Source organism: Chiloscyllium plagiosum, chromosome 19, assembly GCF_004010195.1.
Source record: "Chiloscyllium plagiosum isolate BGI_BamShark_2017 chromosome 19, ASM401019v2, whole genome shotgun sequence".
NCBI lineage: Eukaryota > Metazoa > Chordata > Chondrichthyes > Orectolobiformes > Hemiscylliidae > Chiloscyllium > Chiloscyllium plagiosum.
Genome location: NC_057728.1, coordinates 9,937,169 through 9,963,866, shown reverse-complemented (window position 1 = coordinate 9,963,866; position 26,698 = coordinate 9,937,169). Strand labels below are relative to the sequence as shown.

The 26,698-nt window shown below is 39.7% G+C and overlaps 2 protein-coding genes and 1 long non-coding RNA gene across 13 annotated transcripts in view; 2 read left to right on the top strand and 1 right to left on the bottom strand.

Annotated features, from left to right (window-relative positions):
• Positions 1-10,555, top strand: part of zcrb1 (zinc finger CCHC-type and RNA binding motif 1) — a 41,058-nt gene extending 30,503 nt beyond the window's left edge. Inside the window, exons 4-8 of the mRNA XM_043709072.1 lie at positions 115-226; positions 328-435; positions 2,532-2,641; positions 2,736-2,820; positions 9,975-10,555. Coding sequence (XP_043565007.1) covers positions 115-226; positions 328-435; positions 2,532-2,641; positions 2,736-2,820; positions 9,975-10,115 — 556 coding nt within the window. The 3' untranslated portion in view covers positions 10,116-10,555. The remainder of the gene's footprint in view (positions 1-114; positions 227-327; positions 436-2,531; positions 2,642-2,735; positions 2,821-9,974) is intronic.
• Positions 10,556-23,990: 13,435 nt separating this feature from the next.
• LOC122559504 lies at positions 23,991-25,401 on the bottom strand. Of its 3 annotated transcripts, none has more exons than XR_006314439.1 (2): positions 25,314-25,401; positions 23,991-24,417 (listed from the first exon to the last, which is right to left on the bottom strand). It is a non-coding gene; the product is annotated as an uncharacterized LOC122559504 (long non-coding RNA). The 3 variants fall into 3 exon arrangements; XR_006314440.1 differs by having other exon boundaries at positions 25,294-25,380; XR_006314441.1 differs by lacking the exon at positions 25,314-25,401 and adding an exon at positions 24,583-24,672.
• The window catches only part of yaf2 (YY1 associated factor 2), a 183,137-nt gene continuing 181,162 nt past the window's right edge, over positions 24,724-26,698 (top strand). Inside the window, exons 1-2 of one of the 9 annotated variants that reach the window (XM_043709055.1) lie at positions 24,724-24,871; positions 25,345-25,470. In XM_043709055.1, the coding sequence (XP_043564990.1) occupies positions 24,846-24,871; positions 25,345-25,470 (152 nt within the window). In that variant the 5' untranslated portion in view covers positions 24,724-24,845. Of the gene's footprint in view, positions 24,872-24,925; positions 25,080-25,344; positions 25,471-26,698 lie in introns of those variants that run through there. The other 8 variants (XM_043709061.1, XM_043709053.1, XM_043709054.1 and 5 more) reach the window with 8 other exon arrangements.

The window sequence follows — 26,698 nt, the reverse complement described above, 5'->3', positions numbered from 1 at the left end:
TTCCCTGGAAAATCAATTAACCACTATGTGTAGCCTTCTGTGAAGACTGTTTAGTTCATTGACCTTTTATGGTTTTCATTCAAATTTGTTGAGACTACATGTATTTGTTTACAGAGTTACGGTGTTGAGGGATAAAGATTCCAGGAAAAGTAAAGGTGTGGCATTTGTTCTGTTTCTGGATAGAGAATCAGCGTACAACTGTACGAGAGCACTTAACAACAAGCAAGTGAGCTATGCTTTGTTTCCAATTCCATTTTAATTTTGTTTTCAACTGAATAAGAATTGTATTTTACATAACATTGTGATTGTTTTCCTTGTCAATTGCAGTTGTTTGGCAGAACAGTGAAAGCAAGTATTGCAGTTGACAATGGAAGAGCATCTGAATTCATAAGAAGGCGCAATTACACCGACAAATCTAGATGTTATGAATGTGGTGTGAGTACAGCACTCTTAAATGCAAAGCATGAATGCAATTATTAGGTTTCATTGCCATGACAGTATTCTACTATAATTTGAGAAAGCTTTGGGTTAAATTACACAAAATGTGAATTGATACATCTACGAGTATAAAATGAAATCTCAAAATGTGAGAAAATCCAAATTTACCATGTACAAATGTGGGAAGCATGTCATTAAACACGCAGCTCCTTGTCCGTTCTCTCAACATACACAATCTAGATCCTTCATTAAATTTACGCACAACTGTAATTTGTGCGACTCAAGGTATAGTATACTATATGAATGTCACGTATGTTGATGTGTATCAATCCAAGAACAATTAGTCAACAACAAAATTAAAGGCAGAATTGAATCTTGGAAGTAAAGTTGATAGTCAAAACTTAGTTTGCTAAGATGATACAAAGGACAGTGATTCTCATTTGCCCTCGAGTTCAGTTCTTTTGTTCATTTTTGGGCTTAGGCTGTAATGAGATCAGGAGCTGAATGGCCTGATGAAACCCACAAGTGAACATTACTGAGCTGGTCTTTGTTGAGCAAGTGCCACTTGCTACCACTGTTTACAACCCCTTCAATCGTTTTGCTGCTGATTGAGATTATACTCAAAATGTTGTAGTTGGATGGGTTAGATTTACTCCTTTTGTACATGGTTCATAGTTCAAACTTTCTATATTGATGTCTGTTACAACTGTACTGGAACAGTTTTGGTAGAGACGCAGCTAGTTGGGGAACGCCAGTCTTCAGTACTAATGCCAAAATGTTGTCAGGGCAATGTTTCTTGATAGAACATAGAATGAATTGGCTGTACTTTGGCATCTGTTACACCAGCAATCTCCGGAGGAAGCCAAGGTGGATTGTTCACTGAATATTTATGGCTAAAGATGTTTATGAATGCTTCAGCTTTGTCTTTTGTGCTGATGCACTGAACTTGAAAAAGGTAATATTTGTGGAGCTGCCATCTCCAATGACTTCTTAAATTTGCAACCACCATTAACAGTTGGATGCGAATAAATGAGAGTTTAGATCTGACTTGTTGATTGTGGGATTACTTAGCCCTGTGTATTGCTTGTTGATTGGGTTACTTGGTATGCAAGTAGACCTACGTTTTAGCTTTGGTGGTAGAAATCTCATTGTCAGTAATGCCTGCTGCTTCTACTGGTATGCTCTTCAGTGAATCAGGGTTGATCCCCTGGCTTGATGTAATAGTAGAATGGGGGATATGCTGGGCTTTGAGGTTACAGGTTGTGGTTGTATTGATTTTTCTGCTAAATTCCACAGTGCCTCATTCATATCTAGTCTTGAGTTGTTCGATGTGTTTGAAATCTGTCTCATTTGGCATAATACCACACAGCATGATGAAGGATATCCTGAAGGTGAAGATGGAACTTTGTCTCCACAGGATTGTGTTGCAAAGGATATAATGGAGAACATGCTAATCTACGCAACATTTGTTTGATCCTGAGGAAATGCATGTTAATGTATATGCTTTCTTCAGCTTGAGCCTAAGCAGCATCTTTCTTACAAATTATCACTCTGAATACTAAATTGTGGGTGGCACGGTGGCACAGTGGTTAGCACTGCTGCCTCACAGCGCCAGAGACCCGGGTTCAATTCCCGCCTCAGGCGACTGACTGTGTGGAGTTTGCACGTTCTCCCCGTGTTTGCGTGGGTTTCCTCCGGGTGCTCCGGTTTCCTCCTACAGTCCCAAGATGTGCAGGTCAGGTGAATTGGCCATGCTAAATTGCCCGTGGTGTTAGGTAAAGGGTAATTGTAGGGGTATGGGTGGTTGCGCTTCGGCGGGGCGGTGCGGACTTGTTGGGCCCAAGGGCCTGTTTCCACACTGTAAGTAATCTAATCTAATCTAAATTCAAGTTTACAAATTTATTGCTTATAAGTGAGTCTTAAAGCGATACTAATTTGCTAGCAAAGTATAGTTGCACCATACATAACCAGCATTTATCTTGAAGATTCAGTAAAGTGTTTGGCTTATCTCTAAAGCTGAGATTTTAAAATGTGTTTTGGAAAGAAGTGAAATACTGAAGTATTGAAAAGGTGATCTTCATTTCTCAATACAGGATTATGGCCATTTGAGTTATGCATGCCCAAAAAATATGCTTGGAGAGCGAGAACCTCCTAAAAAGAAAGAGAAAAAGAAAAAGAAAAAAATCAGTGAGCCAGAAGAAATGTGGGTATAGAGCAAAGTTGACCTGTTAAAAATGTATTTTTAAAAAGAGGTTTGTCTTGAGGGCAAATCAAAATAAATATTTCTGCATTTTCAGTGAGGAGGAGGAGCAGCAGGAAGAAAGTGAAGATGAAGGAGAAGATCCTGCCCTTGAAAGTTTGAGTCAAGCTATTGCTTTTCAGGTAAGTGATTGGATTCAGAGAAAATAAATTGATGCATATCATTGGATCATAAACTAACTTGGATCTGACTAAAAATGATTTAGAATGAAAATTATTTAATCATTGTTGCTTTGCAAACAAACTTTGGCAGGGTTTTCTTTCATTGTTTGTATTGCAATTAATCGTATTTGTAATTGATCTGTGCTGATGACATTATATTGATTGGCTTAATGCTGTAATGAAAGCTTAATTGGGGTCTTTTGCTGGATACTTAAAACATACATGGTATCAACCCATAGTCATACCACTTGGCTCGTATATAATCCCATGTTGCAGTTTGTTGTCTATAAAATTGATTAATTGAGCTGTAACTGCAGATTAAATAATAATAGACTCTACCACCTGCCTTGTGCCAGAGCATTCAGAAGGCCTTTTACCTGTTCAATGTTCCCTAACTTTTCATTCCTAATTAGATGAGAAGGTGGGACTACACAAACTAGGGAGAGGAGACAGGAATGGAGGAGAGAAAGGCAAAATGTAGAGAATGAACAGTTGTTCTTAAAGGGAGGAGGTAGGAGATAGAAGTTTGATCTCTTTTTCCACATTCTGACTTCTCACTTTCTTGTCTGTCACGATCACATTTGTCTAAATTAATTCTCTTTTGTCTTCCTATTTGCCCTGAAGTTACCATTACTTTTATTTAGTCCTGTGGCCTACGTTTCATCCCCTCAAAGCTGAAATGCAATATAGTCGGTCAAATTCCTGATGTTGAGTAATTGCTTGTGGGCACATTCCAGTGTTAAATAACTGCTCCGATAGCATTGAGTCACAGAGATGTACAGTACGGAAACGGACCCTTTGGCCCGACCCATCCATGCTGACCAGATATCCGACCCCAAACTCGTCCCCCTTACCAGCACCCTCCCCATATCCCTCCAAACCCTTCCTATTCATTTGCCAATCCAGATGTCTTTTACATGTTGCAATTGTACTCGCCTCCACCACTTCCTCTGGCAGCCTATTCCACACATGTACCACTCTCTGCGTGAAATGTTGCCCCTTAGGTCTCTTTCCTTTTTTTATATATATTTATATTTATATATATATATATATATAATATCTTTCCCCTCTTACCCTACACCTATGCCCTCTAGTTCTGGATTCCCCCACCCCAGGGAAAAGATCTTGTCTATTTACCCTATCCATGCCCCTCATGATTTTTCAACCTCTATAATGCCACCCCTCAGCCTCTGATGCTGCAGGGAAACAGCCCTAGCCTGTTCAGCCTCTCCCTACAGCTCAAATCCTCCAACCCTGGCAACATCTTTGTAAATCTTTTCTGAACCCTTTCAAATTTCACAACATCCTTCTGAAAGGAAGGAGACCAGAATTGCACGCAATATTCCAACAATGACCTAACCCATGTCCTGCACAGCCGCAACATGACCTCCCAACTCCTGTACTCATTACTCGGACCAATAAAGGAAAGCATGCCAAACGCCGCCTTCACTATCCTATCTACCTGCGACTCCACTTTCAAGGAGCTATGAACCTGCACTCCAAGGTCTCTTTGTTCAGCAACACTCCCTAGGACCTTACCATTAAGTGTATAAGTCCTGCTTAGATTTGCTTTCCCAAAATGCAGCACCTCTCATTTATCCAAATTAAACTCCATCTGCCACCCCTCATTGGCCCATCTCATCAAGATCCCGTTGTAATCTGAGGGATCTTCACTGTCTACGACAGCCCCAATTTTGGTGTCATCTGCAAACTTACTAGCAAAAGGCATCTTGTTAAATCTGTCGGGTATTTTGATGTATGTTACATTAGTAATGTGTTAAAGTTGCTTGGAAAGTAGGAAAGATGGTCACCATGTTTGAAATCCTACTCCCTAACTGGGGCTGTAGATTTGGGCATGCTATCGAGGGAGGAGGGCAATTCAGAAATGCTGACCAGAAGAAAGCATGAGAGAAAATAGAAAGGGACCAGAGATATGTACACAAAGGAAGATGATGGGAATGTGGTTGAAGGGAAGGAGAGGAATGTGGTATAGAGACAGTAACGTATAATTTAAATAAATTTCATAGATTGATACAGTATCAAAGAACAACACTTAGCCTATTGTGCATGATTTGGCTTTTTGACAGAGCTATCTAATTAACCTTTTTCTTACTAAGTATCCCATTTCCTTTTTGAAAGATGCTATTGAATATGTTGCAACAGCTTTTTTAGACACCACAACTCAGATCATCACAACTTGTAGTGTAAATAGGTTTCTTTCAAAAAACAAATGACAAAGTGAGAAGTTAACATTAAATTTGTGCCTTCTGTTACCAACCTGGTGACATTAGAAACAGTTTCTCCTTATTTGCACTTGACATGATCCAGCAACAACACTAATACTCAAGCTCTACTATTCCTAGGATCAGCACAGAAGTTAAGGTTTAATCCAAGTCTTCAATGTGCCCAATTTACCACAGTTTTACAGAAAAAAACAAACAGATTTCTGTATGAAACAAGAACTACTTATTACAAATAACAAAATTCCAACCATCGGTAAAGAATAATGTACTATCAATAATCTGCTAGTAACAACTGTGGGGGGAGAAAAAGTAAAGAACTGCAAATGCTGGAGATCTGAGACCAAAATTGCTGGAGAAACACTGTGGGTGTGACAGCATCTGTGGGATGAAAGCAGAGTTCACATTTTGCGTCTAGTGACTCTTCAAGAACTGACAGCAGCTAAGATGTGGTATTTATGTTGAAGATGAAGTTGGGGGAGGTGAGCAGATAGGTGAAGACAGATTTCTGGGACAGAGAATTGAAAGGGGAAGGCAAACAAGGCCAAGACAGAAAAGAAGCTGAATAAGTGACCATGAGAGCTGAGAGTAGGGGACAAGGGGTAGACCATGCTGAAAGCAACCCATGTCATGACTAGGTACGTGGAAGAATAGAAATAAGCTCCTAAAGGTGTTGAATTCAATGTTGAGTACAAGAAGCTGCAGACTGCATAGGTTGAAAGTGAGATGTAGCATTGCTTACACTGAGACTCACTGGAACACTGCAGCAGGCTTGTGACAGAAATGTCAGTTTGGGAACAGTGTGTGTTGAAATGGCAGGCAACTAGAGGCTTGGGGTCACTTTAGCAGGCAGAACATAGATGTTCCATGTATCTGCTGCCTTTGACCTTTTTAGATGGTAATAGTTGTGGGTTTGTACAGTGATTTCTTTTGCAGTGCATCTTGCAGTTGGTGTGCTCTGCTGCTATTGAAAGTTTTTTAGATTACTTAGTGTGGAAACAGGCCCTTCGGCCCAACAAGTCAACACCGACCCGCCGAAGCGCAACCCACCCATACCCTTACATTTACCCCTTACCTAACACTACGGGCAATTTAGCATGGCCAATTCACCTGACCTGCACATCTTTGGACTGTGGGAGGAAACCGGAGCACCCGGAGGAAACCCACGCAGACACGGGGAGAACATGCAAACTCCACACAGTCAGTCGCCTGAGGCGGGAATTGAACCCGGGTCTCTGGCGCTGTGAGGCAGCAGTGCTAACCACTGTGCCACCGTGCCGCCCACAAGTTGATGGTTAAGGAAGTGGATGTTTTGAGGCTTAGATGCCAATCAGCAGGTTGCTTTGTCCTTGTTCATGTCAAGCATCTTGAATGTGGTTTGAGCTGCAGACTTCCAGACAAGTGGGAAGTATTCTTTCATATTCCTCACTGCTGTCTTTTTAGATGGTGGACAGGCTTTGAGGAGTTGAGAGGTAAGTTGCTCGCTGCAATATCCTTAGCCTCTGGCTTGGTATTGCAGTTTGTATGGCAAATCCAGTTGCATGTCTGCTGAATGATTATCTGAGTAATTTGGTCCCCGTATTTAAGGAAAGACACTGTTTCATTGGAGGTAGTTCAGGGAAGGTTCACTAGGATTATTTCTGGAATAGGATTGTCTAATGAGCAATGATTAAACAGTTGGGTCTCTACTCATTCAAGTTCAGAAGAATGAGAGGTGATATAATTGAAATATGTAAGATTCTTAAGGGGCTTGAGAGAGTAAATGCTGAGAGAATGTTATCCTTCAAGGGAGAGTTTAGGACCAGAGGGCAAAGTCTCAGAATTTAAGACTGTGATGAGATGGAATGTCTTCTCAGGTTTGAGAGTGTTTTAAACTCCTTGCTGTGGGGGCAGAGTCTCTGTGTATATTTAAGGTTGAGATTGATCAGTAGGGAAATCAAAGGTTACAGGAAAAGGCAAGAAAGTTGACATGAGGAATGTCAGATTAGCCCTGAATGTATTGAATGGTAGAGCAGACTGTAGGGGTCGAACAGAATACTGCTGTTCCTATTTCTTTTCGTAACCTCTGGGATCTTGATAATTTGGGATTTTGCAATGTTAACACCATTGAATGTCAAGGGATGATGGTCTCTTGGTGGAGATGGTTATTGCCTTACATTTGTGTGGTGTAAATCTTACGTGCCATTTCTCAGTCCTAGCCTGGCTATTGCTGTATGTGGAATGCTTTCGTACCTGAGGAGTCTTGAATGATTACGCTATGTTCGTCACTATCAGCGACCATCCCTATTTCTGACCTTTATGATGGACAGAAGATCATTGATGAAGCAGCTGAAGATGTTCAGGCTTAGGGCACTACCCTGAGGAACTCCTGCAGAGGTGTCTCCAAGGTGAGGGGACTGACCTCCGTTAACCACAGCCATCTTCCTATGTGCCATGCATGACTCGAACCAGCAAAGAGTTTTTTTTCTCCTGATTCCCATTGACTCTAGTTTTGCTCAGTCTCTTTGCCACACTCAGTCAAATGCAGCCTCAAGGGCAGCCATTCTCACTTCACCTCTGGAATTCAGCTCTTTTGTCCAAGTTTTAACCAAGGTTGCAATGAGGGCAGAAACTGAATGGCCTTGGCAGATCTCAAATGAGGTGTTCCTTCAAGACCTCTTTAAGTCCTCAGACTGCAGTGATTAGCTACCAAACATCATGTGTAAGCCTGCCCTTTTTGTCAAGTTTGAATGCAGCAACTGGAGAAACTTATATGGACTCGTGCATTCAGTTCTACCAAGACTGTTTCTACCATATAGAATAAATTGTTGTCATAATGTTGAGGACAATTACTCTTAGCTCTTGCATTTCTCTTGCACGAAGGTGCTTTAGAGTCTGGTAGTCTGATAGAACTGACATGGAAATTCTGTAATGTGTTTGTAGATGAGTAGATGTAATTTCTTGGCACTACAATGTAAAACATCTTGTGCTTAATACTTCTGAAGTACTTGATTGACTGTAAAATATTTAAGTACTATAAAGTTGGAAATATTGCAGTCTATCTGTTCTTTTTGTTTTGATATTTAATGAGGGACAAGTACTGGTCAGAACACCGAAGAGAACTTCAACGGCTCCTCCGAACATTTAGCTCATGATTGAGAAGACTATTAGGGCAGCAGCTGGCTAGGTACATATGCATTGTCTTTGAAGATGAAGTATTCCAATGCAATTTTCCACATTGCATGTGAATGCCAGAGTCATCAATACTTTGCAATATTTTGCAAGTGAACAGGTTAGTTCTGGTGGATAGGTTTTGAACTTTTGTTTTCTTGTATCAGATGCAGGTATCACTGACAAAAGTTGGCATTTGTTGCCCATACGTAATCACCTTTTTAACTGCATGGCTTGCACAGCCATTTCATAGGGTAATTGAGAGTCAACCACATTGAGATTGGTATGGAGTCATGTACACCAGACCAGATAAGGAGAGTAGATTTCTTTTCCGATAAGATGTTGATGAACCAGATGAGTTTTTCATTATAACAATGGTTATGTGATCGCCATTTGGTTAGCTTCTAAATCTGGATTTTATTGAATTCAAGTTTTACAACTGTCGTGGTGGGATTCAAAACTGTGTGCCCAGAACATTAACCTGGGTCTCTGGATTACTAGTCTAGTGACATTACAACCATGTCACCATCTCTCTGGATATTGTTCGCCTGATCTGCTAAATATTGGTTTAACATGCAGAAATTCCTGTCTTGTAGTTTCTTACAGAAGTATGCTCCTTGTATGCCTTTTTATAATCTCTATTAAACTAACTTTTTCTCCATCACTTTAATGGAGTTATGAGAGTATTCAGGATGACACGGTTGTAGATTTCATCACATGTTTGGACTACTTGTTTTTCTACATGTCCAAATCAAACATGGTGGTAAGTACCACTACCAAACAACTATGAAGTAGAAACCACTATATTTGTGATAGGAAAATTGGTCAGCAAAGGTTTAGTAGATTACTCCTGCACAGGATCCCTCATCACCTCACATTGGTATATTCTGGCTATTGTGTATTCAGGACTGGGACAATATGGTCAGTGGTGGTAGTACTGAGTTGCTTTTGGTGTTGGAAACTGTCATCAGAAACTTGAGCCATACTGAAAAATATTTTTGGGAGTATGAATTTGATAATTTGTTCATGCTTTTTCTGGAACAATCAAAAATAGGGAGTGCTCGAGGAACTTAGCAAATCTGACAATATTTATGGAGAGAGAATAGCAGTCAGTGTTTCAAGTCCAGTGACTCTGTGTCAACGCTGTTCTGACAAACGATCATTGGTCTCAAAACATTTAACTCTGTTTCTCTGTCTTCCGATGCTGTCAGACCTGCTGAGTTTTTCGAGCACTCGATTTTTGTTTGTTTCAGATCTTCAGCATTCGCGGTTCTTTGCTTTATTTTAGTGCTTTCCCTGACTTTATCTGACTCAAACCCATGATACTCCATTAGGTTTGGAACCATACTGATGATTCCAGGCCAAACCTACCACCTTAATGATGAGATGGAACATAACTGAAAACTGGTGTGAGTGATCATTCTGTGCGACTGAGGGCACACATGGGTCAGACTAGATAGAGGTTGCATGATCACTTCTGAAATTAAAAGTAAACCAGTAACCATAAATCCCCTTTTCCATAAAGTACCAGGTTTATTGAATTTACTGTTATAGCTTTTCACAATAGAAATTACAGTTCCAAATTATTCATGGTTTGTAATAGTTAAGGTATTCAACAAATATTTTGGAAAATTTGAATTGCAAAGTGTCAATGGCTGAGAATGTTTTATACATAAATGAATAATATCAGTGTCCTAATAATATCTTTACACTTGTTCTCAACAGCAAGCAAAAATTGAGGAGGAAGAGCTTAGACGTAAACAGACTGCTGGTGATGCAAGTGAATGTTCAACATCTGAACTGTCGAAACGTCCACGAATAAAAAAGAGTGCATATTTCAGTGATGAAGAGGAGCTGAGTGATTAATTTTTTTTGTAACAATGAGTACACATGTATTTAAATGGAGAATTGGTGTTAAAAATAAAATTCCAGATTATTTTAAATGACGGTTCGTGGCTCTTGAACTACTGAAAACGTTGAAAATATGTGGACTGGATATTTTAATACTTTTTTTGTAATATGTGAATTTTTCTTAAGTGCATTCATTATTCATTGTTATTACTGCAAACCTCCAAACTGGTTGGGGATTTTGAAGATGCATGCAAGTAGTTTTGAACTGTAACTGTCTGCACAACTCTTTGCACATCAATAGTTAATGAAGATCTTTTTTTCCTCTGTTATAGCCACATTCAGCTATAGACTTGGAACTGTCCAACTCACTAAGACAACAATCTAACAGTGGTTAGCACTGCTGCCTCACAGCACCAGGGTCCCAGGTTTGATTCCAGCCTCGGGCAACTGTCTCTGTGGAGTTTGCACATTCTCCCTGTGTCTGTGTGGGTTTCCGCGGGTGCTCCGGTTTCCTCCCACAGTCCAAAGATGTGCAGGTCAGGTGAATTGGCCATGCTAAATTGCCCATTGTGGTAGGTGCATTAGTCAGAGGGAAATTTGTCTGGGTAGGTTGCTCTTCAGAGGGTCGGTGTGGACTTGTTGGGCCAAAGGGCCTGTTTCCACACTGTAGGGAATCTAATCTAATCTATTGATTACAATGCTGGACAAAATTTGTTTTCATTCCCTTGGGGAAACAATTCCTTACATTCTAAGTATGCAAACAATTCCCATTGAATATCATTAACTGCAATGGGAAAATAATCTATGATGAATCAACTAGTGATTCTCAATTGGTATTGCAGGCATTAGGATTGAAAAATTGTACAAAAGTAAGTCAGTTTTTGAGCTCTTCCCTTTTTTTTCGCAATATGAAAAGTTCATTCTCCATTGTGAACTTAGGTCATTGTGATTTCCTTTTAATCTATCATAATTGTAGTATCTTTTTTTTAACTGTTAGTTTTGTTGGTAATTATAGCATTCCATATTACACACTTGGCTCATCTCGCCAAATGAAAGCAAAATTATAATACTTCTGAAATTAAAAACTAATTTCTGGAAGTGTTGCTTAATCTGCTGCACATCAACAGAGAAATATTTAACATTTCAGTACAATGAGTTCAGTATATAAGCTTTGAGATCATGTATCACAGTTTCAAGTGTTTTTTTATTTTGAAAGAATAATAGTTATTCTATGGTGTTTTATCTTGATTTTTGAATTGGAAGAAACTTTTAAACAGGAATCTCTTCTCACCAGTTATTGAATACTGACTTCAGACAGCATGTCTCGATGAACCTAGACTTAATGGACTTAACGTATTGGTGTTTAAATTACAGCATGTTGGCTATTTGCAACCTATAAGTTCTGACAGAGTGACTCTCACACCCTGTATGTGTGTTTTTTACTTTCTGGTTATGCTGTTTTAATTTCATGGGTTTGTTAATTTGAAAAGAGATCTTGCTGCTATTGTCTCACTTGGTGAATAAATGCAAAATTAGAACACCAACAACAATTTGTATTCACTGTTTGGGATAAATAGCAATTATAATTCACCCTTCATAAGATAACTGCAAAAATCTAAATGTTATATCTAAGCAGCCTATAAAGTTAAAAAGCTTGACCCTCCAACTTCAATGAGAAGATTTGTTTAAATGTAACTCCAATCTAGCATAATACACGTAGTATATGTGTTAGTGCTTTATAATGCCAGAGCATTGCATCATCTAAATTGATGTGTGGAAAATTGGCTAGTACATGTAAATAAAAAATAAATTAAAAATCCGTCTTTTTGACACTCATCAGTTTGATGCAATTAGATTGTTGTAGCCTGTGATCATAATGTGACTGTGACTGGAGATGGTAACCCCAAATTTGCTGCTTAGCATGAGTACAGTCCAATTAACTGCAACCTTTAGTATCTGGCGATCTGATGTTCTTAGGCCTATTTGCCAATCGGTTAGCTCAGTTGGCTGGTTTGCGATGCAAAGTGAAGCCAGCAGCATGGGTTCAATTCCCATACTGGTTGAGGTTACCATGAACGACTCCTTCTCAACATCACACCTCACCCAAGGCATTATGACGCTTGGTTAAACCACCACCAGTCATCTCTGTCTAATAGCAAAGTCATCTTCCCTGTTAAGATTAGCTACCTTAATACAGATCAGGAATTTTTCCTAATTATTGTAAATGCATTGATCTTTGTAAACCTGACAGAATAGCCTGTTAATCAGCTGTGTCAGTTTATTGGTCACAAGTTTTCATTTCAGCGCTAAAACTTCTGCTCCGATGTCTATTTTTCCTTGAAACATCAATTATGTAGAGATGTAAACTACTAGTTGCAGTATTGTTCTCAACATGAAGCACCAATTAATCATGTTGTACAGCAGGTAAGCCATCAACCACTCCATTTCAAATTGCTCTCTGAAACTAGGATCCCTATCTCAAACCTCATGCAAATTGTTTCTCTCATTTATCAATGTATAAATGAAAGTGTTCTTTATACTAGTTTCAAATGTGTGAAGGCTCAAGAGCTAAGGAAATAATCTCATGCAATAGCTGCAGATCTGAAAAATTCAAGCTTTGTTTGCAAATCTCAGATTCACAGGATAGATTTAGGCATTCACTTTGTGATTACTTGCTTTGCTGATCAACAGCTGTTTGTTTGGTATACAGTACTTGCATCTTAAATGTTTCATTTACATTTTCTATTCATTCTTCTACTAGTCTTTTAAATCCATTTTGCTTTTCTTCATTTCAAAAGGTACTGCTAGGAGATTTCACTTGCGATTCCTGCTCAAATCAACTGTGTTTGCATGATGTCAGCTATGGATTCAGATTACAATGACCATTTTCTTAATATTTTTCCTAGTTGTGGAGCTGTCTTCCATGAACTTTAATCAGCCGGGGAAATCTCCAATAAGGAATTTAATGCACAGCTGAACAAATAGTTGGTAAATTCCCTGGTTTGCTTTTCTTCACCTTGGAGTGATATACAAATTTCCATGTTACTGTATTATGGCAGAGCCCACAACAATACTTTGCTGCATTTTACCATTGTTCTCTGTTAGGAACTATACAGTTGGCCACAGTAGTCTCCTGTCTTCTCCTTCACATGAGTTGTATCTCTACTGGTGAAACATTCAATGCTTTATTTTACCAAGTAGAGGTGATAATGAGGATATATGTAATTAGTTGATAAATTTGCCATAAATATGTCACGCACCACAAAAACTCTAGGAACATTCTCTACATTGGCCTGAAACATCAACTCTGTAATCCTTCACAGAAGCTGCCAGCCTGCTGAATATTTTCATGATTTGTTTTTATTATAATCCAATATTAGTTTGCTCGCTTATATCTTTTGCTTCTGTCAATCCTATTTGTAAATAAATCTAAATTAGTATTTGAACACGAACAAACTGGCATAATATGTGATACAGCAAACTTCTTATAAACAAGCACGTGTGGGACCAAGAATCTGTTTGGTTGATGAAATATTCTGGTTGATCAAGAGTAAAAACACACGCGAAGTAATAGACACATAATGCAGGGGTATGCACATCATTGTAACACTTTATAGCATAAACCAGTTGAATAATAATGCAACTTTACCTTCAATAGAACTTACCGCTAGAGCATCTTCTCACTTGCATCCTCAACTGACAACTCTTGACATTGTGGAAATTGTGATAATACGTTAACTTCCAGTATTTATGGTATGTCATTTTTGCCGGTTTATCGAGAGTGCTGATTCATTAGGTGCCAGGTAAAACCAAGTTTGCTGTATTTTCGGACATCCTTCAATTTCTCACATGACCAATTTGCCACAGGTAAGTTAATTAATTGGCCTGAGCTATGCTGTACCAAACCAAATATGTACAAGAATAAATGTAGGTTTTGGTTTGAAGGATTTGGTCTACTTATCAAAATGATATCCAGCCACATAACCACAAAAGGTTATGAAATAAAGAAACTTATCATGTCAATAGATTTAAGTGAATGGAATACAAGATGAGGGAAAGAATTTTGATTGAAGAAGGTTATTCTACCATTCTAATAACTTCAGACCACACTGAAGTAATGCACATTATGCTGCAATTTATTTTCTGTGATGAGAATTGCATTTAATTTCCAATGTATACCTTTTATAGTAATTTAATTACTTTTTTAAGCATGGTCACTGTTACAATCTAGAGAAGGTTACTTTAGTTGAGTGAATTATTAATGCTTCCCTTCATTGCTCAGATAATTTAATATAGAATTTGGGATGTCATTTTATTGTTGGTAAGGACAGTTTGAGTACTGTGTGCAGTTTGGGTCGCCCCACTATAGGAACGATATTATTGGAAAGGGTGCATAAATATTTACACTGATGTTATTGATATTGGAGAGTTTTTGATTTATAAGGAGAAGCTAGATAGGCTGGGACGTAGGAGGTTGAGGGTGACCTGAGAGGTTTATAAAATCAGAAGGTCATAATTTTAAGGAGTGAGGAGAAAAATTGTAAAAGGACCTGAGGGGCAACTTTTTCATACAGAGGGTAGTTTGTATGTGGAATGAGGTGCCAGAGGTGTGGTAGATAGATGTATAGTTACAACATTTATATATTAAAAAAAAAAATTTGAAGAGATATATGACTTGGAAATGTTTAGAAGGCAATGAGCTAAATGCAGGCAAATAGGTCTAGTTTGTTTTGGAAAACTTGGTCGGTATGCACAAAAGCTGGACAGAAGGATCTGTTTACATGCTAAATGACTCTGACTCTACTTGTCTTGTTCTTTCTATGGCTTTATCTGTATGTCCAAACAATTTCAAGAGCTTTGTAATTGAACACAATAGGTCTGTCTCTGTTCAGTCATATTTTTCAGTATCTTTGCATTAAGTTTCTTCTGTTTTTCTCTTGAAGCAGTCTCACACTCGCCATATTAAACTGCCACATGTCTGTCCAAGGTTTTCCTGAAGGTTTTTGGAATCCTCTTAGGAACAGATTCAGAGGTAGGAGTTGGTCTTTTATCTAATATGCATATGAGGGTTCTGTTTATATCTGTTGCCAAATTCGTAATCTCTTGAGTGCCGATCAATCTGGGGATTCAGAATGTAGGATGTGCAAGGAAAGATATCATACTCCATCTGACTCCAATGTATTAACTTTAATTTCAACTGGACATGCTTTACATAATTTATTTGTTTCTGGTGAGCTCCGAATAAAGGAAAGGCACTTGGTCAAAAAATAGTGATGCTGTAAAGGAATGGACTTAATAATCATGATTGTGGGAAATTATTTCAAGACTGGTAGTACATAATGGTCTTCTGAAGTTGCAATGACTGGATGATTCTGGTATCATTTGTAATGACAGCCCTCCAGCATTGCCCAAGTGGCTATTCTTTAACTAAAAACCTGGATATCAAATGTTGGCAGGCAGTGGGGAATACTGTTTCAATCCCTTCACTAAGTGTCCATACATGCAGTTCAATCGAAAAGCTTTTGTTCTAATATTGAGTAATATAACTGGAGGGTGAACATCAATAACTCATTGCCTGTTAGATTGTAATTCTATTCTAGTGTTTTGCAATCAACCCAGTTGGGTTTTTTGGATCTTGTTCTTTTTCTTTTAACTTTGCAATCATTACTTAGTTCTTATAGAGTCATAGAGACATATGGCACGGAAACAGTCCCTTTGGTCCAACTCATCCAGTCCCACCTGCCAGCAGCTGGCCCATATCCATAAGATAGGTCTGTGGACTTCCCAAATTTTCAACTTTTGAAATGTGTTAAAGCAAAGAAGTGCAGATGCTGAAGATCTGAAACAAAATTAGAAGTTGCTAGAGAAACTCAGCAAGTCTGGCAGCATCTATAGAGAGTTAATGTTTTGAGTCTCGTGACTCTCTTCTCGAAGAAGAGTGAAGAGTTGCACTACAAAACGCCCATTCACCATTATCCCTGCAGTCACTGACTCTCATTGGCTCTAGGCTAGGTAATTCTTCTTTAACGAACAAAAATATAAACCCCTCTGGGGTCTCTCACCTCCCTATCTTTGATCTGCAAAAGCCTTCCAAAATTTCTGCGCTGCAATTTTAGCCTACATGTCCCACATTTTTGTCACTCTACCATTGGTAGCTGGACTTTCAGCTGACAACGTCCTACATTTGGCAATTCCGCATTTAAACTGCACTGCCATTTTTTTCAATGGATGAGCCTTAAAACATACTATTTCAATCAAGCTTTTGGTCTTAGATACTAAAATTGCCATGCACAGTTCAGTGTTTTATTTGGTTATGCTCCTATGAAACATCTTGGGATATTTCGCGACTTTAAAAAAAAAAGGAAGTTATTTGAGTAAGTAGACTTCAAGTCTTAAATTACCAGGAGTGATTACACACATTGAGGTTGTATTCCTGAAATTTAGACAGTGGAAGAAGGATTCCATTGAAGTTTTGAAGATATTAAGGGAAGCTGATCGGGGAAATATAAATGATGACTCTAGTTAGTGGAAATAGGGAAAAGCTATTGCTGCTGATTGGAAAACCTGGGAAAAGAGAGCATAGTCTAAAAGTTACACTATTAGTTGAGGAACACTTCTCTCCACACTGTAGTAGAGATTTGAAATTGTCTTCTGCAAATAATAGTTGATGCTCGGTCAGGAGTGAGTTCTGATTGCCGGAAAAGATCTGAAATAAATTTTCTGGGTTCTTCTTTTGCCTCATCAAGGTGATTTAATTGGCTGTGGGTTGATAAGGAGCAGTTGGTGGGGAGGGTCTCTGTTTGTGTTCCAGGTGTCATACATGGGGTAAGCTTGCTGGAACAGCAGGTCTTTTCCTGCCAGTCATTTTTACCTGTTTGTCAAGTGCTTGTATCGTCTAGGTCTATTGAAAGTTGCATTTGGCATGTAAAAGTCATGATTGTTTTGTGTAACATTAATACTCAATGTGTTATAAAACTGTCTTCTCTAACTTGCTCCAAACAGTGGTAAATCAAGAAACAATGACACACAAAAAATCTTCAAATCATATATGATAAGCAAAACCATTATTATAAAGTACTGGCAAATTCCCACTAACACCTTATTTAATACACATGATGCAAAGTAATAGAAATGGTGGAAATCTGAAATAAAATCAGAAGATTGGAAGTACTCATCCAATCAGACAGTCCTTGTGCAGAGAGCCAGGTTGGATTATGTTTCATATCTTAGGAGCATAGATTTATGCATTCTTAATTGCTAACTTGCAGGATATTCTGCCAAACCTCTCTTCTTTCATCTCATTTCCTGCACCTACCAGTAGAATCTTTGGCTGTCATTTATATTGAATATTATTATTGTTATTGAATATATATTAATATTCACCTATTCCCTTGCCTTTTATTACTGAAGTATTTCTATACTTTCCATTATCCCAATTGAATCAGCATCTCTACAGTCTTCAGTTATCTGTAACTATATGAAAAGGTAGATGTGTATTTAACAAGATACAGCTGTAACATAAATGTGTCCAAAATTTCAATAGTTCATTGTGTAAGTACACTGTATAATGGAAAATGAATTGGTCTCAGCTAGTGGAGTGGTAGAAGTGGTGGTAGAACTTTTGTGGCTCTTCTGAACAATTCAAAATGTTATCAGGAATTTCACATCCAGATGTTTTCTATTCAACCTTTTCAGAGGTTATTATTTACATCTGAAGCATGTGGAATTTGAACCTGGGCCTCTGGCTCAGAGGTAGGAACGTTACGAAAATGCCACAAGAGCTCTTCCCAAGTTCCACTTCTCATGACTGTCTCGCATCATTGGCTAATAATGTCTATATATGGAACTCGACTAAAGACATTAATCAGCCTTGTCTGTCATATCCTTCATGGTCAAATGGTGCACCACAGCTCAATGGATCCTCCCAAGACATGTCACAGAATTATAATCGGCCAAAATTAATACCTTGATTAAAGGTGGGGGGGGATATCAGGATAAATCTTTCATCACTTCTTTTTATCCTTCTCCAACCTCATCCTTCTCCTCAACTTAAATAACATCTAAGCTGTAAAGGTACAGTTAGAATATGCTGTGCAGGAGATACAGATGCGACAATCGAGCAGTCGTCCCTTTAAAATTGTGCAAGCATGGCAGTCTCAAAAGGACCATGCAGTTCAAGAAATTAGTCGTCCATATTGAAGTGAAATTAAAAGTTACATTGCTCCTGACTGTAACCTCTTTTGTGTTTGCCTTGGAATAAATTCTTCCTACAAGTCATTACGAGGCACTTGTAAATTTTCAATGGTCAAACTCCAAATTCTCTTACTTTTCTGCTCAATCTACCTTTGATGCTTTCACCTATTCTTTCATTCTTGTTGTCCTGGAATGGCTGCGATCTCTGTGCCACCAAGTCTAAGGATTGTAGAATGTTTATGCTGTATTAATATTGCTGAGATTACTTGTTTAATCTTGCAGCAGTCTGCCAAAACCACTAAACCTGGAATACAAATAGAGCCTCCTATTTGATAGGCCGAATGGCTTACTTCTACTCCTTTTATCTTATGATTTCTCTTCTGCACCTCAAATCATCTCTTTAAACACACTTGCCATTCCCTTCCACCTCCAGTCATCACGAATCCCATTCTCTTGCCATTGACTAGAGGCTGACTCAAGCTGTTCGTAACTTTTTCCAACCCTGTATCCTCTCTGTCATCAAGGTTTCCAGTATTTTTGGTCATTTGCAGCTGAAACCCTTAGCCACACCATTATCACCACTCATCTTGATAATTCTAATTCTCCTTGTGGATAATCTCCCACGTGAACTAAAGGTCATTCCAAAACTCACTCACTTGTGTTCCCTGATTATTTTCTGCACTCACTAACATGCCATGGCTTTTGGCCTGGAAACATCTTAAGTTCAAAATTCTCCTCTCTTTTTGTTTTGAAATCTCTCTGTAGCTTAATCTCTTTCTATCTGTAACCCCACATCCCTCAGATTTTTGCATTTCACCAGTTCTGGTCACTTGCACATCCTTGATTTACATCACTCACCAGTTTGTAGCCATGCTTCCACTCTTATAACTTCAGCTTTGGAATTTCCCCTAGATTCCTCTCCATTAAGATGCTCCTTTAAAACCTATCGCGTTGGCCAAAATTTGGTTATTTGAACTCTTATGATTTGGTGTCATATTTTGTTTGACACTTCTGTGAAGTGCATTGGAATGACTCACTATGTTAAAGGAGCCTTACATGCACAAGTTTTTGTAGTTTGTAGCCTATTTACTGTATCAATAAGATTTAAGTGCAAGCCATACTATCCCTCAGGCTGTTTGTTTATTTACTAAAATGGGAACTGATCAACTAACTCTACACTCCCATCCAATTCAGTATGTGTTGATTTTCTTTTAAAGAAAAAACACAACTTTGAAAATATGATTAAGCAACCAAAGCGCTTTCTCGGACAAATTTCCAAAAAAACCAAGTCAAAAGCTTTCTCACATTTAAGTCCAAAATAGCTGGTCCCTTATCCTAAGACAGTGCAGCTTATTTCTAGAATTTTTAAGTAGGGGAAACTGTATTTTAACATCTTTTTGAGAAAGCTGTCTCAATCTTATCTGTTTCAACATGATTGCTCCTGACTCTTCTAAATATCCTACTCTTCTGTATAAGCCTACTCTTCTGAATCTTTCCTTCCAGGACAAAGCTCATCCCAGGAAATGTTGTAATTGTACCTGCCTCCATCACTTCCTCTGGCAATTCGTTCCATACGCGCACCACCACCTGAGTGAAAAAGTTGCCCCTCAAATTCCTTTTAAATCTTTCACCTCGCACCTTAAACCTATGCCCTCTAGTTTTAGACTCCCCTACCCTAGGTAGATCTTGGCTATTCACCCCCATGCCGCCTCATGATTTTATAAACTTCTATAAGGTCACCCTTCAGCCTCCCACGATTCAGGGGAAAAAAGCCCCATCCTATTCAGCCTCTCCCTTTAGCTCAACCTTCCAATCCTGGCAATCCTTTGTAAATATTTTCTCAACCCTTTCAAGTTGAACAACATTTTCCTAACAACAGGGACACCACAATTCAATGCAATGTTCTAAAAGTGGCTTCACCAATGTCCTGTACAGCCACAACATGACGTCCCAACTCCTATACTCAATGCACTGATTAATGTGCCAAATGCCTTGTTTACCACCCTGTCCACCTGGGACTCCACTTGCAAGGAATCGCGCACTTGCACTCCTAAGTCTCTTTGGGAATACTCCCCAGAGCCTTAACGTTAACTGTGCCAGTCCAGCCCCTGATTTACCTTCCCAAAATGCAGTACATCTTGGCAAAAAGGGTTGAGGACAATCCAATCTCCCATTAAATTCAATCTTCCACTTGTCAGTCCATTGGCCTATCTTATATCAATTTTGTATCCAATTGGCTAGCTCCCCCTGGATTCCATGTGATCTAACCTTGCACATCAATCTACCATGCAGCAACTTGTCAAACACTGATTTTCTCTAATCAGTCATTGTTCTTTCTAAATGCATGTAAATCCTGTCCCTTAGAATCCCTTCCAACAACTTGGGGTGTTATGCTGGCACACTGGTTAGCACTGCTGCCTCATAGTGCCAGGGACCTAGGTTTGATTCCAGCCTTGAGTAACTGGTCTGTGTGGAGTTTGTACATTGTTCCTGTGTCTGTATGGGTTTCCTCCCACAGTCCAAAGATGTGCAGGTTAGATGGATTGGCCATGCTAAATTGCCCAGAGATGTGCAGACTAGGTGGGTGAGCCGTGGGAAATGCAGGGTTATAGGGATGGGGTGGGTCTGGGTGTGATGCCCTGCAGGTCAGTGTGGATTCAATGGGCAGAACGGCCTGCTTCCACACTGTGCAGAGATTCTATGAACTTACCCACCTCTGACATCAGATCAGGCTCACCGATCGAAGTTCCCAGGCTTTTCCTTACCACTTTTCTTAAATAGTGGCACCACTTTAGCCAGTGTCCAATCTTCTGGCACCTCGCCTGTGGCTATCGATGATACAAATATCTCAACAAGGGGCCAAGCAATCTCTTCCCTAGTGTCCCACAAAGTTCTGGGATACACCTGATTAGGTCCTGGGGATTTATCCTTCTTTTGTCATTTTAAGATGTCCAGCATCTCTTCTGTAACGTGGAGACGTTGAGACATTTATTTCCCCACATTCTTGAGCTTCTGTGTCTTTCTCCACAGTAAATACTGATGCAAAATACTCATTTAGTATCTCACCCATCTCCTGTGATTCCATACATTGCCTGTTGATCTTTAAGGAGTCCAATTCTCTCCCTAGTTACTGTTTTGCTCTTAATATATTTGTAGAATCTCTTAGGTTGGGGATATAGTGTTAAGGACAATCCAATCTCCCATCCCCTTTTTTGCATTCCTGATTTCCCTCGTCCTCCAGGATTCACTTGATTTCAGCTGCCTATACCTGACATATGCCTCCCTTTTTTTTGACCAGAGCCTTAACTTCTCTACTCATCCAGCATTCCCTTCATCTACCAGCATTGACCTTGGCACCAACAGGGACATACTGTCTCTGATCTCTCATTGTCTCATTTCTGAAGGCTTCCAACTTTCTAACCATCCCTTTCCCTGCGAATAACCTCTCCCAATCAACTTTTGAAAGTTTCTGCCTAACACGGTCAAAATTGACCTTACCCCAGTTTAGGGCTTTAACTTTTAGATCGGGTCTATCCCTTTCCATCACTATTTTAAAAGGAATAGAATTATGATCACTTGGCTCTGCCTTATTTTCCAAAAGAAAGTCAAATTTTTCTCCTCCTGTAGTAGTTCTACATACTGAATAAGAAAATTTCCCTATATACACCTATCACATTCACCACCATCCAAGCCCTTGCCTGTATGTTAGACTCCGGTCAATGTTTGGAAAGTTAAAATCCCCTAGCGTTACAACTCTATTATTCTTACAAACATCTGAAATCTCCTTACATATTTGCTTCTCAATTTCTTACTGACTATTGAAGGGCCTTTGGTACAATCCCAATAAAGTGACTATCGCTTTCTTACTTCAGTTCCACCCATATAACTTCACTGGACGTTCTCCCAGGAATTTCCTTCCTAAGTACAGCTGTGCTATGCTATTCTTAACCAAAAATGCCACTTCCCCATCTCTCTCGCCCCCTGCCTCTTTCTATCCTTCCTCTCGCATCTCTACCCTGGAACATTAAACTGCCAGTCTTGCCTGTCCCTGAGCCATGTTTCAGTAAGACTATGATATGCCAGTTTCTTGTTCCCAACCATGTCCTGAGTTCATCTATCTTACCTGTCTGGCTTCTTGCATTGAAATAAATGCAACTTAATTTAGTTGGTTGACCTTGTTCACTGCCATGCTCTTGCCTGCCTTGATTATTTAACTTGTTGTTCTTCTCTGTATCAGCCTGAGATTTGGCTCTTTTCTCATACTCTCTTTGGGTCCCCTTCCAATTCAGGTGCAACCCATCCTTCTTATACAAGTCACTTCTACCCCAGAAGAGATCCCAATGATACAAAAATGTGAATCCCTGCCCCCTACAAAGCTCCTCATCCAAGCATTCATCTGCCCTATTCTCCTATTCCTACTCTCACTGACACACGTCACCATAAGTAATTTCCTCGAGGTCTTATTTTTTTCAACCTCCTGCCTAATTCTCTATATTTCTAAATTTTGTATTCTCTCTGCAGAACCTCATACCTTCCCTACCTATCTTGTTGGTACCAACATGTACAACAACCTTCTGGTCACTCTCCCCTTTCAGGATATTCTGCACCCGCTCCAATACATCTTTGACTCTGGCAACAGGGAGGCAACACACCATTCTGATGTCTCACTGTCAGCCGCAGAAATGTATGTCTGCGCCCCTGACTAAAAAGTCCCCAACACAATTGATCGCTCATAACCTGATGTACCTCTCTTTTTATAGTAGAGACAGCCACAGTACCAGAAACCCGGCTGTCAGTGCTACAGTATCCAAAACAGCACACTTGTTTGAGACGGGGATAATCATAGGAGACTCCCGTGCTACCTGCCTACCTCTCATAGCAGTAATCCATCTACCTGTCTGTATCTGCAGTTTTTCTACCTTGCTGAAACTGATCCATGTGATCTGATAGGATTTGCAATTTTCTAATTTTGTATGGTTTTCTAATTTTGTATGGTTATCAAAATTGATACATTTATTTTTGGTCTTTGACTATAAATTATAGCACAGATCCTTGCAGCACCCTATTAATAACTGCTTGATAAGCCAAAAATGACCTTTACACTCTGACTTTTCTCCATCTGTTGACCAATTCTCTATCCATGTTAATACCTTCTGGTCCCACTTGGCACTTTCTCAATGCTATTACAAACATCCAAATACAATTTGGTCACTGTTTTCCCCTCGGCTCCCCTGCTATTTGCAGCCTCAAAAATCTCAACAGATGTATCAAAAAGGATTTTCGCTTCATTGAAACACGTTGATATTTTAAGTGCCGTGTTGTCACTTTCTTCATGATGGTTCCATGTATGATAGAGCACACACAAGAAACCAACCGAGCAGTATGCTTGCTCTTGTAACGATGATCAGGAATTTTTTTATCGCTCTTTTGAGTCTTCGCCAGGGTTACAGATGTTAGTCATGTACTTGTGAAAATCATCCTGGCTGAGGTGACCTACCACAGGTCACAGTAAATGAGCAAAAACACGGGATTCATACGCTGCAAGCAAACTTCAAGCTGAAGTACCCAGACGCTTTGTTGTATCTTCCTAATATTGGAGAAAGACTGAAATAACAAGCCGAAGCCACGTGCGTCTGCAGAAACCAAAGGGCATGACCTTAATCTGTGGTATTCGAATATAATGACCAATAGACTTACTTGCAAACAGTACAGTTCTATGTTTATTCTACCGCATTTTTAAACGGTTACAAATCACTCGATTTGCGACAACGTGATTGGGTTGTTGGAATCCACAGTGTTATTCATGCGCCGTGACTCACCCGTCATGGTTAGAAAAAAAAATGACCTATTTCACTCAGAAGTAAATCAAACTTCAGACTTTGCCAACCTTTTACATGAAAGCTGCTAAACATTAGCGCCGCGTATGTGCCCCCATCTCCCACTCCGCGCTGACAGCTTTATCCCCAGGCACAGTAAGCAATTTTGAGAATTCAGCACAAACTCCCGCGTCCACCACATTCATTCATCGCTGCCCTCGGATGTCCTGTAGTCAGGCCGCTGATGTCATTTAATTTCATCATGCACGGGCTGGGAGAGGGGGTGGGGACAGCATCAGAGCTTCCTCCTTGGGAAAAGAGAAAAGTAATTGCGAACAGAGTCAGCAAGGCATCGAACCGATGAGAGCAAAGATTTGTTTTTGTTGTTGTGCATTCTCATTCCCCCCCCCCCGTTGTGGAAACCATTGGCACTGCTGGAGTGCGAGCGAACACCAGGTCCATTGCAAACCTACCGCCTTGTGCTCCGTGCGTCTGTTTCATAAAAATCCTGGCGAGCTGGTTGGCCCCCGGCACGCCACGTGAGGCGAGTCACAGGCCAGCTGGGGGTGGCTGGGGGTAGGGGGGGTGAGGAGGAGGAGGAGGAGGGGGGTTGCGGGGGGGTGTTGGAGGAGGGAGGGGGGAAATCCAGGCGCTAGTAGAGGAGCCCTGAGCCATTCAGGCCGGTTTCAAATAATAATAACACAATAATAAATAAAAAGAGAGGATTTAAGCCGCTATGGGAGACAAGAAGAGTCCCACCAGGTAGAGTACTTTCAGACCTTCCGCTCCCCTCACCGCCCCCGAGGGAGGGAGGGGTGAAGTGGGATACCCTCCCCTCTCTTTCTTTAAATGTTTTTAAGTGTGTGTATATGTGTGTGTCTGGAAGATGGCCCGGCCGCAGAATGGGAGCGGGAGTTCGGGAAGCGAAATGTTGCGGAGCTCGATACAATGTAGCAGCCATGGCGGACGGGTTTGTTACAGTGGAGTCAGTGCGTGCGTGCGTGGGAAATTGACACGGGGAGCTGCAGTTTCGCTCAAAGGATCTGGCTGTTTTTTCTTTTGATCGACACCGATTGCCAGGAAGGTCTTTAGGGGAGGAGGAAAGACCGAGAGAAAGCGAGGGATGGGAAAGCAATAAGAGAAAAAAAGAAGAGCAAATTAGTTGCCAAATAAGCCGGGTGTACCTATGTATTTTTTTTATCACCTCTTTCCGTTCCTTTTGTTGTCCAAAACAGACCCAAAAGGCAGCCCAAACCTTCCACGGACGAGGGATACTGGGACTGTAGCGTTTGTACGTTCAAGAACAGCGCAGAGGCTTTCAAATGCAGTATGTGTGATGTCAGGAAGGGCACATCAACACGGTGAGTATCTCTACTTCCTTTTTTAAAAAATAATTAACCTCTTCCCTAGTCTATCTATCTACTGTAATAAATTTAATGTTGCACAAGCTGAAATAGAATCGGAGGAATGGGGGTCGTTGCGATCTATATTTCTGCAATCCTGGACACATTTGTCATTTCATCCTCTTACTGTTTCCAAGTAATTTGGCTACAGTATCAATGTTGAAGATCGAAAGCCCCACAGTCAGATCTATGAATGAAATTGAATTTTCAGTGCTGCTTAAGGGATGCTCTTAGATCATTGCTGCTTGGTTACATTTCTGGCTTTCAAAAACTGGTAGTTGAACAAACAAAAAGACTATGCCTCTGAATATAATTATTTCAAAAGCTTCAAGGATTCAAGCTAGTGAAATAATATCTGATTATGTTTCAAAAGCTGTGTTGTTTGCTATTTTAAAAATGCAATACTCATAGATTCAGACCAATAAATTTGTCTTAAATTGACCAGGGGGAAAAAAGTGTATTCTGTTGCCTAATTTTTATTTTTCCTGCCAAGGCTCTTCAGTTCATGCACTCTTCATTTAGCCTGGAGGCAATTGAACATGTTCTTTGCAGTAGTTGCAATTGTAATAGGGTGTAATGGAATTGGGTTACATATTTATATGTGGTTATTTTCATAAAACAGGGTATCCTTTACCAAATATGTATTGGTTGGAGTAGAAATTTTCTCCCTTCAATTTAATGGTAATAAAATGCTACTTTATAAGTAGATGATTCATTGAAATATATTGTTGAGCAAGACTGTGTCAAGTAATCAGAAATTTGCATTAGTTTGAGCCATGAAGAGGGGCTTTCCACTAGGACTTGTCCTTAGTCGGAAGTAATAATGAAGATTTAGATTAACTTGAATATTCTTACTACTTTTTTCTTCACAGATGAAGCAAGTGGGAGGGCAACCTTCCGAGGAAATTGAATCATTATCTTAGGCATAGTCATTAACTTTGGATGCTTCAGTGCTCATGTCATTTCAGCTTTGTGTTTATCAGTTTCCTTGCACCATTTGGTTCAGTAACTGCATGCCATTTCTCCCGCTGATGGTATCAGTATTTGAATGTTTTAAATAAATAGCCAAAGACCACAGGAAGACATGTATTGTTTCTAAAACTACTACAAATGAATAACTAGACACCCTTTTGTAATTTTATTTTGTTGAATGGAAATTCAAATTTAATTGCAAATGAAATCACAT